At 40.8% G+C, this 13,473-nt stretch overlaps 1 protein-coding gene across 5 annotated transcripts in view; it reads right to left on the reverse strand.

Annotated features, from left to right (window-relative positions):
• Nucleotides 1–13,473, reverse strand: part of per2 (period circadian clock 2) — a 32,250-nt gene that overhangs the window by 5,258 nt on the left and 13,519 nt on the right. For 3 of the 5 annotated variants that reach the window (XM_026148677.1, XM_026148678.1, XM_026148680.1), the window contains 17 exons: nucleotides 9,670–9,762; nucleotides 9,323–9,477; nucleotides 8,711–8,832; nucleotides 8,389–8,590; nucleotides 7,396–7,447; nucleotides 6,728–6,870; nucleotides 6,168–6,246; nucleotides 5,959–6,065; nucleotides 5,710–5,863; nucleotides 5,450–5,564; nucleotides 5,074–5,214; nucleotides 4,358–4,448; nucleotides 4,044–4,224; nucleotides 3,623–3,747; nucleotides 3,231–3,437; nucleotides 1,683–1,946; nucleotides 237–1,129 (listed from right to left, as the gene is read on the reverse strand). In XM_026148677.1, the coding sequence (XP_026004462.1) occupies nucleotides 237–1,129; nucleotides 1,683–1,946; nucleotides 3,231–3,437; nucleotides 3,623–3,747; nucleotides 4,044–4,224; nucleotides 4,358–4,448; nucleotides 5,074–5,214; nucleotides 5,450–5,564; nucleotides 5,710–5,863; nucleotides 5,959–6,065; nucleotides 6,168–6,246; nucleotides 6,728–6,870; nucleotides 7,396–7,447; nucleotides 8,389–8,590; nucleotides 8,711–8,832; nucleotides 9,323–9,477; nucleotides 9,670–9,762 (3,124 nt within the window). Of the gene's footprint in view, nucleotides 1–236; nucleotides 1,130–1,682; nucleotides 1,947–3,230; nucleotides 3,438–3,622; nucleotides 3,748–4,043; nucleotides 4,225–4,357; nucleotides 4,449–5,073; nucleotides 5,215–5,449; nucleotides 5,565–5,709; nucleotides 5,864–5,958; nucleotides 6,066–6,167; nucleotides 6,247–6,727; nucleotides 6,871–7,395; nucleotides 7,448–8,388; nucleotides 8,591–8,710; nucleotides 8,833–9,322; nucleotides 9,478–9,669; nucleotides 9,763–9,929; nucleotides 10,100–13,473 lie in introns of those variants that run through there. The other 2 variants (XM_026148681.1, XM_026148679.1) reach the window with 2 other exon arrangements.

Raw genomic sequence — 13,473 nt, forward strand, 5'->3', positions numbered from 1 at the left:
AATAGCAAAACAGAAGTTATTTAGTGGAAATAATTTTGGATAAAATCACTATCATAACGCCATTAAAGCCCACAAACTGAGATGCATATATAGTGAACTTTATGGGGGAACATGCCACAGCCTATAAAGGGAGCCCACGACGTTAAAATTCTTTGACACTGTGGGCTGCTGACAGATTAAGAAGGATCCAGGTGGGAAAAAAACAGGACAAAGGGAAGTTGTATTTCCTTGTTTACCTGATTCAGTTCCCTCTCCTTAGGCTGGCTGGCACTTGCTGTTTGCTCCCTCTCAGCTGCAGTATTTCCTCGTCCTCCAGAGGGGAGCATCGCGCCGTCCTGCCTGTCCACGTTCAGTTCCAGCTCCAGCAGGTTAAGGGGTGAGCTGCAGCGTGACTGGAATAAGCGAGGGGAGGCCTGGCCTTCAGCTCCTCCAGACTGTGGCGTTGAGGACCGAGACTGTCCTTCAACGGAAGGCTTAGGGATTTCCGAGGATGGTGGGAAGCAGAATGATGGAGTTGAGCTGCCTGCTGCTTGAGGAGGAGTGAAATTGGTCTGAACGTTGAACTGAGTCTGACCGCTGAAGGAAGGTGGGAATGGAAAGGCAGCCTGAGCAAAAGGCAATGTTTGGGTGGGGAAGACCCCAGTCTCTGCTTGGTACACTGGCTGCTGTGGTGGAGGACCGGGGCCCATTACAGGGTACAGGTAGTTAGGGAGTACTAGAGCCACAATGGGGGTGACCATGGGGGAGGTGTAGGGAGCAGAATGGATGGATGAGGGGCCAGGAGTGGCTTGAGCACCCTGGCTGTCCCTAAAGTTTTGTGTAGTGGTATCTGTCCGTGGACCTATGGACTCAGCTCTGGGGTAAACCTGGAGAGGGTAGCCTGGCATCACGGTAGGGTAGGCCATGGGAAAAGCCGACTGCGTTGCCTCAGAGGGAGACCAAGATGTCTGGTTAAGGCTGTAGTTTGGAAAAGAAGGCCGCTGCAGCTGTGGTCCTTGATGGGACGCTGTGCTGTCGGAGGACTCGACCTGTTTAGCCCTCTTTGATTTGGTCTTCTTATTCCGCGTGCTTCTCCGTGTGGTTGGCTCTGCAAACGCTCCACCCTGTTTGGGTCGAACAGCAGGTGCAACTAGACGATCAAGGAAATGAAAAAAAATATTTTATTTAAAGTTTTCATGAAAATTTTCCTCACGCATTGTCCGAGTGGACAATTTACAGATTCCTCCTATGAATAATAGGATAGGAGAGAGTAAAAAATATTGTTGTAAATATCATAAAAGTTGGAAGCAGGTGATCTAAACCACATAAAAACATCCTTGCTGCACCGAAACAAATATACTGTGCAGTCATAGCTAGTGGAAATATAACAGATTAAGGTTGAAACAGGGAGCCAGTCAGTAAACTGTAGAGAATATTCCTCATAATATTTCTTTGTCACTTTTTTTTTTCTTCAAAATAAAACTCCTCTAGCTTTGGGATTGATTTCAAAGTTAGTTTGTGTCTGTTACTCTATTTCTAGTCTTTTTTAAAGCTGTGTCACCATCTCCGAAGATGTTTAATCAATGGAATGAGTCATAAATTATAAATAGAGATTAAACAGGTTATAAATAGACATGGACGTAAATTGCAGTGAGCCAGAATTATCCTTCCTGTGTCAGTATGGGGTTGGTGTTTAGTTGTACCATCGCTGCCGATCTGTTCTTTCTGACGCTCCAGGTACTCGGAGCAGTTTGCTTCGAGGGGGGAGAGTCTGCGAAGCTCTCTGAAGTGACACAGAAAGGCCTGCTCCTCCTTCTGCGTATGTGCTGCCAAAACCTGCTTGGTCAAGCCCAGCTTCTTGTAGCACTCTCTCTCCTGACTGGGAGGTGAAAATGCACACGGAGGAGCCGCAAGGTTCTGGATGGATTCGGCCACTTCCCCTGCGCCCGGTACGTCCTCTATGATCTCTGCATGAATGACAGCAAGAGAATAACTTTAATAAGCTGTAAAGCAACAGAAGGTGGGGTTTTTAATGCAACACAACATTTTATTATTAAAAGCGACAAAGACAAAAGCAACATAGAGAAAACAATGCAGTAGCCTACACTGGAACATATAATGACACACTGAAAGAAAGGCTCACACAAATTGGGAACCACGTTCAAAGCCAACAGTCTGTAAAGCAACTGCACAGTTAAGACATTGCAGTGAAGTACAACAGTTACAGCCAATGAATATAGAGAAATTGGGCTGAGGTATTAAGATGAAGCGGTGCACAATCAGTGAGAGTTTTGCTGCATTTTTGCATAAATAGCTCAGTTCATTTTCAGTCGATTCACTCAGTACAGCACATAGTATGCGTTGCGATATCCTATACTACACGTGTTGTACCTCAGTCCTCTCCTTCAGAGAACAGAAGCTATAGACATAACTGTTGGTTTTGTTATTCTGAACTAAGGTGGATTATTATGTTACATGTTTGAACTGCAGAGTAGCTTTGCATGGTTTCAGTTTAAGATAATCCTTATTTAATTCATACTGGGCTTTGGTGCAGACAATCGAGCCGTTTTAGCTTTTTGCAGTTTTTCCTACTGACTGTCTAAACTCTCTGTAACTGAGTATATTTATGGCAGTCTAGTGTGTTAAACTGCCATAGTGTGTGTGCATGTGTCTTTGTCCCCCCCCCCCCCCCCCCCCATCATAAACCTTTGCAGTTATTTCAAATAGGACACAAACCCACTTCATACATACTGGAACTTGAACTGAAAATTTGCCATTGTTTTTTTTTCCTGTATTGAAGGTTTTGCTGATAAACTACAGCATCACAAACACACAGACACACATAAATCAGCACGTACACATACAGGCTGCATTTACAGTGCTGTGAGAAGCCATTTTCCTCTGATTTCTTCTATTATTGAATATTTTTCCACACTGAGACGTTTCAGATCTCCAAGAGGCAGAAATGGATTTTTTGCATACATGAAGTAAAAAGCACTAAAATATCCACAGTAATAGGTTTAAAAAAACAATCTGTTGCATCCGTTACAGTCGCCAATATCACTCCAAATCAGTGATTTTTCAGTACTCTGTAGTGCTCTTTAAACAGAAATAAGCTGAAGAGTGTGCGATTCACATCGAACAACATTTTTTTGTCTTAATAATCAGATACCTGTAGAGTTCCAGTATATTAAATATGCAACAATAGAGGGAATCTGGTTGGAGGTCAGTACTTTTTCACGTCACTGTACCTGACTCGGGTTGAGGTTTCTTGTCCCCAACATGCACTATGGTGCTACTGTAGCTACACTGGCTGGTTATGGACACCACACTTTCTGGTTTGTTTGGTACAGGTAGGGGCCGCGAAGTGCCCACTACCGCTGTGGCTGCGTCAGTGGACTTTTTATCTTGATCGTCCAAAGCAGAGAGACCAGACTGATCCTTCAACAAGGATGATTCTGCCAAAGAGAACAGAGAACAGGAACTACTGACAAGGAAGTGGTATTGTAGAAGAGTCTGATAGATAGAGTTTAAAGGGAAGAGTCTGAAAGCCTTAGAAGGCTGTAACTTTGCATGATAAAAAAAAAAAGGTAAGAGGTTTGTGTTATTCTTATTTTAGATGATCTGAAGTAGTGCCACATACCATTAGACAGCTGCATGCTGCTGGATCCCTTCTGTTTGTCCTCATCAGAGTTTGAGGACGTGGTGTTAGAGAGAGACTGGCATTTCCTTTTCATGGTGATGGGAACATTACAGCTCTCCAAGTACCTACAGGGATTTTTCAATCACAAAATTAGTATTTATGCTGATAATACCCGATTGTAAAAGTCAAAGACAATCAAGAACTTTAGGAACTCTGTAAAGGTTGAATTTTATAGTAACAATTCTTTCCAATTCCTCCCTGGTAAAACCATGAATGTGGACAGTAACAGAGAAATATGATACAGAGAACTTGCTGAACTTTCTTTGTATCCATTACGTATTACAGGAACATATAAAGTCCCTCTACATGGGATGGGCAATGCTAATGGCTGGCATTTTCTTCTAATGAGTCATCTCTGTACCTGATAACACTGTCCAGGCAGCTGATCTGCTGGTAGGAGTATACAGTCTGATCATTGAAGGCCAGGTCCTCCTGGAAAGAGGCTCTGCTCTCCTCCATAGGTGATCCCGCCTCCTTCCAGTTAACAGGAGCAGCCAAGTCTTTGGGTCGCACCACGGCTTGGCTCTTCTTCTGTACAGACTCTGCAGCAGACAAATTAGGCATTAGTGTCTAAGATTAATATGAAATCACATCATTGTATCAGCGACTGAACAATTTGCAAAAAATTAGCTCTGCAACCTAGCAAATATGCAGATAATTATTCACTGGACTTACTGGCATTGCTTTTTTTGTTGTCTGGCTTTGCCGTCTGCTGCTCTTCTCTCTTCTGAAGATGAATTCCCTTGCAGATTTCTTGAAAAGTTCGCTGGTAATAGACAAACAAGAGTCAATCATTTACAATCTGCTCAGACTTTTCATTCAAAATAATAATACAAGAATATTAAGACTAAATTCATATTAATCTTGGCTAAATTTGTTTCATAATCCTGAGGCAAAAGTGCTGTTACCCTGACCACATGGGTAAGGATTCACTGCAGTGAGCTGTAACAGTGACCTAATTCCCTTCCTTAGTCACTTCTTCGCCATATAATCAAGTGAATAATTTACTTAGTGGTTAGCAGCAACTTGAGGTTCAAGATTCTGAATAGTTTCACTGCCAACTGTTGAATAATCAGACGTCCATAAAGAGAAAGTGAGCATGACTCACTACTCAGTGCTCTTTAGACTACAAGCCACATTTACCTCGTCACACATACAGTGCTTTTTTTCTATACAACTCGAGAGCTTCATATCCCTTACATGCAGGGTAAGACTTGCCAGTGCACTTAACATGCATGTATTTGGACTGTGTTTGATCTGCGACATGCATGCACACGTGCCTTGTTTTCAAGGCTGCTGAACTCAAACTCGGATGCTAAACTAAAATGTCAAACAATAAATGCAGTGCATGCAGCGTTTAAGAAATAATGCATGTTTGTGGGTTTACTCACAGGTCTGGCTTTGCCCCTCATGTCCTCTTCCTCTTGATGCATCTTGTTGTACGACAGGCTCTCGTTAGAGGAGCCTATTTCAAGAAAGTGGTCGTTGCTGTGCAGACTACCATAGCCGCTGGACCCACTGTTATGAACAGGCTGGTTACATAAAAAACAAGACAAAAGAAAAAGATTAAACAGGAACAAATGAAGAGATTATTTCCAGGGACAGAGAGGACATTGCACCTGCAATAACAGTAACTGTTAATCTCCTTCCCTCGATCAATCCTTAGTCTGTGTAGGGTCTTGAAATGTTGCTCTTTCTTTTACCTTCCAACTGAATTTTTTTCCTTTCAGCTTATAAAATTTATATTAGTTTTGTTTTTTTCCTCACCTGTAGCAGGAGCCGATGGATCTGCTCAGTAATCTCCTGGACGTCAGAGTCCATGGTCTTCACCTCTTTGACGCCTGAGACTGGGCCCATAAAACTGTCTTCATTCACGGGGCCCCTGGTAAACAAGCACATCTTACGTGAAGCAGTTTTGTCATCCAATTAAGAACTTGTTTCTATAATGTCACATATGCCGTGGTCAAATATTAATCTAATATCGATTTAAATGTATGTATCAACTTGTTTAGGTAATAAATACTTACATGCGGACTTTGTGTCTCCCAATAACAAAGGAGACTTTGCGGCTCCAAGGATTGACAAAACTGGACCAGCTGGTGTCTAAGATGATGTACTCTCCATTTCTTGCACAGAACCTGATGGACGAGTGGTCAAACGGTTGGCCTGCACACTGGAGGACTGCAGAGGAAAAACAAACAGATTGAGACAGGCGCTGATTTCCCCTGCTTACACTGGATGTTGATGTTTCTTCTGTCAATTTTGTGTGGGCTCACTCTTTCTGTGAATAGCCAGCATGATCGGGCGGTCACTGGGATGCAGGTGGCAGAGGACTGGGGTGCCAATCAGGTCCTGTGGGAGGTACCCAAGAAGAGGTACTGCCCTGAAACAAAGTGCAGTGTTAGCAGCCAACATCACCAAATGTTTGCACCTTTTTCAGAGATCACTTAGTTTAAATTCAGCAGTAAAAGCATTCTTGGCTTACCTCTCATCCACATCCTGGAACACACAGCTTGGAGAGTGAGTGGTGGTGAAGATCTGCTTGTCTGTTGGAATTCTGGGTGCTTAAGGATAAAAAAATATATACAGATACAGTTCACTTTAATTTCTATAGCACCAAAACACAACGACAGTCTTCTTAACACACTTTTTTAAATTGTATGATGAAGACCTTACGGTGTCAGAGAGAAAACCCCAACAATCTTCAAGAAAAAGGGAAGTTTTAAGTCTAATCTTAAAATTAGAGAGGGTGTTAGTCTTCTAAACGCTGGCTGGGAGTCACTTCCACAGGACAGGAGTCTGAAAGCTGAAGGCTCGGCCTCCCATTCTACTTTCAGAAACTGTAGGAACCACAAGTAAGCCTGCAGTTTGATAGCAAAGTGCTCCATTAGGATATTATTGTACTAATAGGGCTTTTAAGATATGACTGATATCTCGAGACCTTTTATAGGAGGAGAAGAAATTTAAATTCAGCTCTGGATTTAATAGGGAGCCGGTAAAGAGAAGCCAAATTAGGAGAAACATATTCATATTCAATATTTTTACCATCATAGCCAGAGTGGACCCTCTCAGCCAGAAGGAGGCAGCAGAACTGGTCTTCAGTGTGCACTGTATCCTGGACCTTCATCAGGTAAGGCGTCATGCGGAATGGATAGTACTGCAGGTCACCCTCACACTCCTTACCACTGCTGGATATTAGGCAAAAGAGGTAAAGTGAGCCAAACAAAGATGAGACTGGGTACATGAGTCAAGTATGCACAAATACCCTCTAGTTTAATCGCTTTTGGATTTTAGAATCTGAACACATGGGGGCGCTCTGTGGTCATTTTCCACCCATCAGTAAATAGGAGTGAATGTTTGTGTGCACAACTTTAAATAGCTGTTCTGTTTAAGGTTTTAGATCTCTGATGTGACCCCATAAATCAGACCAATACTCAAAAATATAGTTAAATAAAATAATTCTTTAAAATAAAAGATTTAAAGAATGCTATAGAAGTCTGTGGAACATCCTAACAAATGCTAAGTGTGTTGTTAATATGTAAATGGTCTTTAACGCTGGCCTGGAAAAAGCAGCTGTTTACAGGTTTTTATGCATATGATGTCACAAACTCATTGAAAAAGCATCTAGCCTGGATAGAAAGTATGAATATGAACTAAGAGCAGGTACGAGCAGCAGATGGCCCGACACTGCATTTGACCCAGCACCCACCCACCTGATACGACAGAAAAAGGACTTCTCCTGCATGCAGTCAGGCGGGGACGACTCTGAAATGGGAAGAGAAACGTTTTAATTCAAAAGCAACACGATCCAGCCAAATGGTGGTGAGAGTCTGGTCTCCTGTAGGTGTCCAATGGTTGATTAATTCCATCAATAAACATCCTTTGGAAGCCCAGCCCTGCACTTACTTTAAATGAATTTAAACATACATGGTACACCAGCCAAAATAATTCCAGGCCTAATTGGGAGAAAGAGTAAATGATTTATGGAGTATATTTAGTCTTATTGAGCACTTTGTGTTACAAGCACCATATTCCCCACACACAGGGCTCATCTGGGATTTAAATGCAGGACCTCTAAAAGGGTCTTTGTGCGTAAACAAGATTTAAGGCACCACACTGACTGGTGAAGCTGGCCATTATCCGTTACACAGAGTCTCTCTGGGAAAATTAAATGAAGGGTATTCATTATCCGATTTCAAACTGTGTCTTGGACATTTGCACGTTTTGTTCTTTTGTGGACTTTTAAAAGCTTCCCCATTTGGCAACCCATTATAATTTCCAGATTATGCTTTAACGACTGAGACAGCTCGATCTGTTCCATATAGCTGAGTGAAAAGGGGTAAACATCAGCGGTTTTAAATGGATAACTTGAATCCATTGAACATAAACTTAATAAAGTACCTCTAAGCCTCTTCATTATAGACTCTCAGATGTTTTTCTATTTCTGTGAAGTCTTTATATAGTTCTGGTACTTGTAATGGATGGTCTGACATCATCCTCTTATTACTTGTCTGAATTTAACTTAAACGCTCAAAAGCTAAGCCCTCTTGGATAAACCCATATTTGTACTTATTTGGCTTTTCTTTTGCTATACTGTAACTGTTCTTGAAACTATTGTATTGGAAATCTGTCCTTATATTAACGTTGAAATCCCTTCTGGTGGTCCATAAGAACAATTACTTCAGAGTTCTCTGTCGTCACCATACCTGCTCCAGTGCACATGCTCCAGGAGGGCAGGCGATAAGGCGTTGTGAAGCTGTAAAAGACGCTGACATCCTGCGGTGTAAGAAACTCCACAAACTTGGTGTTTCTGAACACATCTCTCTTACAGTTGAGGATGGAGGCAGCCTGGTCAGAAATGTAGACTATCCTTCCAGTGATAAGAGACACGGCAACTGCAAACATATCCTGTTGAAGACATGAAATTGTGGTTTGAGGAAAAAAATAATAATTACAAGACTTTTTCTTTGCATCTTTGTTATTGTTTAAGAGCACAAATCAGTTTTAAAAGCTACTTCAAGATCTTACATTGTTTTTGAGAGTGTACTCAGAGGTGATGCTATCGATCTCCTCTATTGTGTATGAAGACACATCCAGGCCTGAAGGCTGACTGTCATTGATCATCAGGAGCTGGTAATACTCCTCATTGGCTGAAAGAAGAAATATACACAGAACATTTTTGTCAGAATATGCTCAAAATATAAGCTCAGAGTAGATGAAAACTAGCAAAACTAACAAAATAGTATCAACATAAGACTACCAAGACAGAGCTGATGTAATAGTCTGTAATCCTAAATCTCAGTGCTATGCTGAAATGCGTCGCAAGTAAACATCTGCCCACCCATTAACATCTGCAAGCATTTCAGCAGGAATGAGGTGAGCATTTACAGATCATTACCTGGAAACTGCCTACATAAACATTCCCTCCTGCTCAAAGTTATGCCTTTATTTCTTTTTGGGTTTGGCTTTGAGCAAATTCTGTAAATTGCGCAGAGGACATTCTTGTGGCAGAAATAGGAGTCAAAAGCAAACATTTACACACGAATGTTAAGTGTTTCAATAAAAAAGTAGCTACTAAGAAGGAGGAACAGACCACAGAAACAAGAGGAACTCAGACTGACGCTTTTAGACAGTACACACCTTCCATCTGTTTCACACAGCGAAGTGCATACTTCAGGGTGTTCAGCGTGGTCGACTTGTTATTGTGTTTCTTGTCAGCAGGCAGGTGAAACTTCAGCTCTTTCAGAGTTTTAATCACCTCCTTCTGCGTCTTGGCTTTGGCAGACTCCTCGCTACTGCAAGTTGCACACATACACGCACAGCGGCGAGTCAGACAAGGAGAACAGTCCCTCAGAAAGCGATTAAATAACAGGCACAATAGCTGGTTGTGTTATTATGTAAGGTGTTCTTGTGGCCCAAAGAGTGAGAATGTCCCGTGAAGTGACAAGAAGCTTCTTCAGTTATACAGCAACAGGTGGTGGATTTACCTGCAGCCGCTGGTTGAAGGGTTGTCCTGCTCAGAGCTCAGCAGGCTGAAGGCGTTTGAACTGCTCGGTGGAGATGGACTATGGGAGTTCGAACTGTGTGGGAAAAGAGGACAGGGACAGTTTAGTTTAACACTGCAAATGAAAGTCGACATCATCTTTATTATTAGAGTGCTGGTGTATATGCTTTAAGTGATCTTTTTGTACTGTAAAGGTGGGCCAAACCAACTCATAATTAAATAACTAAACAACAGGAAACTAACTGTAAAAGAGGTGACTTTCTGTGCATATGTTTTATATTTTATATGCACTTCTTGTCAGGGCTCTGTGGGCGGGCAGGTGAAGATGTGGATCCAAGTGCAGGACTCGGAGACGGAAATGTAACTGAAAACCACAGCTTTATTGCTGGCATCAAACAAAACATAAAGTGACCACTGAGACCAAAAACACACAGGCATAATCCGAGGGTACCACGTGACACTGAGCACAGGAAAACAGAGGAAAACACAGGGCTAATATACACAGGGTGGTAATCAGGCAATGGGCAACAGGAGGGAGACACAGCTGGGAGAAATTGGACTAACGAGACAATTTCGTTAACAGAACTGAACACACTCACATGAGACACAGACCTTCACAATAAAACAGGAAACAAGAAACCACTAAACAAAGACGCAGACAGACACATGCAACTCAAACAATTCATGAAACAACAAATCCTTAAACACAGATAAACAGAAACATGAAACTAATAATCATCATCATCATCACCACAAGCACTACAAGAGAATAAGAAAACAATCCATAATGCACAAACACACCAAAACTTAACAACTCAAAATACTGGGTCAAACACTTCTAGAGTGATTACATCACCCAAAAGAATATTGGATATCTAATAATAAAATAATAAGTACTCTATACTCAAGTTACCTAACATAATGACATGTAACTCTTATAATAAAGGAACAAGTATACTCAAACTCACAACAGGGTTTTTATACTTGAGCTAAAGAAAGCTGCTGTTTTCTGCCTTTGTGAATGTGAATCAGTGATCGGTGTCCCAGCAGCAGCTTCAAAATAGCTGGGTTACAAAAGAAGCTCTCTTCAACTGTAAGTATAGTTAAGGTTGGTTTTCCCTCTGTGGTGACCTTACATAAATCTGCATTGGGAGTGCAGCAAAGGGGTTTGGGTCTTTACATTTCTATATGTATTTTAGTCATTGTTCATGTGGTATCCAACTTTGAACTTAAAATATTTTACTCCTGTAGTATATTAGATCAATCTGTCTCATATGGTTAGGCCAGTTTGTTAAATGCTATTTCTGATTAGAGTTCTGTTTTGTTGACCTTTTAATGTCCCCATTTATTTCTTAAAGAGTCTGTTTGAATTATTATGTATTTTTTTGTATTATTTGTGTCTGATTTTTTACTCATGGTTTCCTTGGTGATGAATTTTCTGTTAGCTCTTGAGTTTCTATTGTGACTTTGTTATTCCTGCCTCAGCATGAGTTCATGTGTTTAGTAGTTATCCTTTGGGTTCATTCCCGTTTTGCTCTGATAGTTGGTCATTTCCTGTGCCCACTTTTATTTTTACTTCCCACCTTATCTCATTGGCTTGATTTCATTCAGCTGTGTCTTGTTGCCCTCCTGTTTCCACTTCCCCGATTACCTCGTTATGCATAAATAGTCATGCCTTCCTCTCAGTCTCTGGCTCAACATCTGTTATGCTTCTCAGTGTGCGGTCCTGTGCACAATTCTGTGATTACTCTGGATAAAACGGTGTGCTTTTTTTCCTCGGTCCGTCTTCTGTATCTTGTGTTAGAGCCCTAATTCTGCACAACCTGATGTCGACTGATGCATCTATACTGTACATGTATGACCCAAGGTGTTAACCTACAAGCTTAACACTACACTAATACAATAAAATCAATAGCGCTCGAGGACACTGACTCACTATCACGCAGCTTACTGTATATAACAAGCTTACCTGGCCAAGAATAGAAATAACCTTTACAAATAGCCTCTCCAAGCACAGGTGAGTCTCTAATTCTGCTAAATATAGACTCCAGCACCCACAGCTGGTTTTAGATTGGACAGCTTGAGCATGTATTAGTGTGTGAGACTTAGAAAGTGTTTTTGAAAGCAGGCTAGATTGCAAAGGAGCACTTACTAAGTCTGTGTGCCACTCTCTGAGCACCGCAGTACATAGTTCATTTTAGTTTCCACATAGATGTTAGCAGTAATTAGAACCTGAGCTGTGTCGCAATTTTATTATTATTCTGAGTTAGCTTCAAATCGTGCTCCATGAAGGACTCAAAGGTATCAAATATTTTCAATGAAAAAAGCTGTCTCTTAATTGGGCTAGGTAATATTGCAATTTCAGTCAGTGCTCAAATTTCCATGCCAATGTAAAAAAGTGAAGCTAATTTTGTGGAAAAAGTACTCAAGTACAAGTATCTCAAAGGTGTAATTAGTTATTTTCCAGTGACACAATATTTGAAATAGACAGCATTGGTGTAAATAATTTACCTAATAACATTTTATTCTTTAGACCCTTGGTGGGTTTTTTGTTTTTGTTTTTTTACTACGACATGCACCTATTACACTTTGATGCTGCATATATATGCATTTTTTAAACCCTCTTTTTCTGAATGACCTACATATATATATATATATGTGTGTCAGCTGGTATTGGTCTGTCACAGATTAACTGGTATCACACCACAGTGCAGGCAGCAAGTAACAAATTTCCCACGTGTGGGACTAATAAAGGTTATCTTATCTTATCTTATCTTAATCAGTCAATCCTACTATATTTGTATAGTACCTCCAAAGCAGGTAAGTGCAGTTCAAAGTACTTCACAGAAGACTGACGTGGAAATTAAGGCAGGACCAGGAGTAATAAAACCTCACAAATATGATGCAATAATAAATTTAAGAGTAAGCTACCAAAAAGTTCATCTCACCATCATTTTCCCATTTGACTATAACTCTATTAGTATATTATATGCATTAATACATACAAACACAGTATTGTTAATGTTAGGGAATGAAAAAGGAAAATATATAATGTAAATATTTAGTATTTCACCACACTAGTATCTTCAAAAGCAACAATATGTTTCTGTGCAATTTGCAGGCACCAGGACACCAAGCTGTACCAAAGAAAAGGATATCAAAAGGCAGCAAAAAATAAAATAAATGTACTCATTGATACTTTTTTGACCAATTTGATTTAAAGATAAGAGCACCTGTTCTGTTGCAACACTACAAAGTCAGAACATAAACAAAGCAGCCAGTCCACTGCACGTATTAGCCAATAAGCTTGTCTAAAGACTATTAACAGCTGTCTGAGAAACTAACTCACCTGAGCTACAACTCAGCAAGCTACTATGAATAACCTCCTTACCTGACTAAGAATAGAAAACATCTTTACGAACAGCCTCTCCAAACACAAATAGGAGTCTAATCCGGTCAAATATAGCCTTCAGTACTCAGAAATACAACAGCTGGTTTTAGACTGTACAGACTGACCATGTATTTGCGTTGAGCAGCCTAATTCACATTGTGGTAGTAAGTCTGTAGGTCGTTTAAACTAGTTACAATAAGAGCGTGCTCAAAGAGGCTAGTCTGCAGCAGGGACACAAGGTGACAATCAGGGCAATGCCATCCTGTATAATTAGGAACTGCACAATGACTCTGTGGTTTTCTTATGTTTCACAGACATGAATAAGGCCAGCGTAAGTGGGCCTAAAAGCAGGTTTTAAAATGAACAGTTCTTTACGTGAATGAATATAAGTGGAAA

The sequence above is a fragment of the Astatotilapia calliptera genome, chromosome 18 (assembly GCF_900246225.1).
Source record: "Astatotilapia calliptera chromosome 18, fAstCal1.2, whole genome shotgun sequence".
In the NCBI taxonomy this organism is placed as follows: Eukaryota; Metazoa; Chordata; class Actinopteri; order Cichliformes; family Cichlidae; genus Astatotilapia; species Astatotilapia calliptera.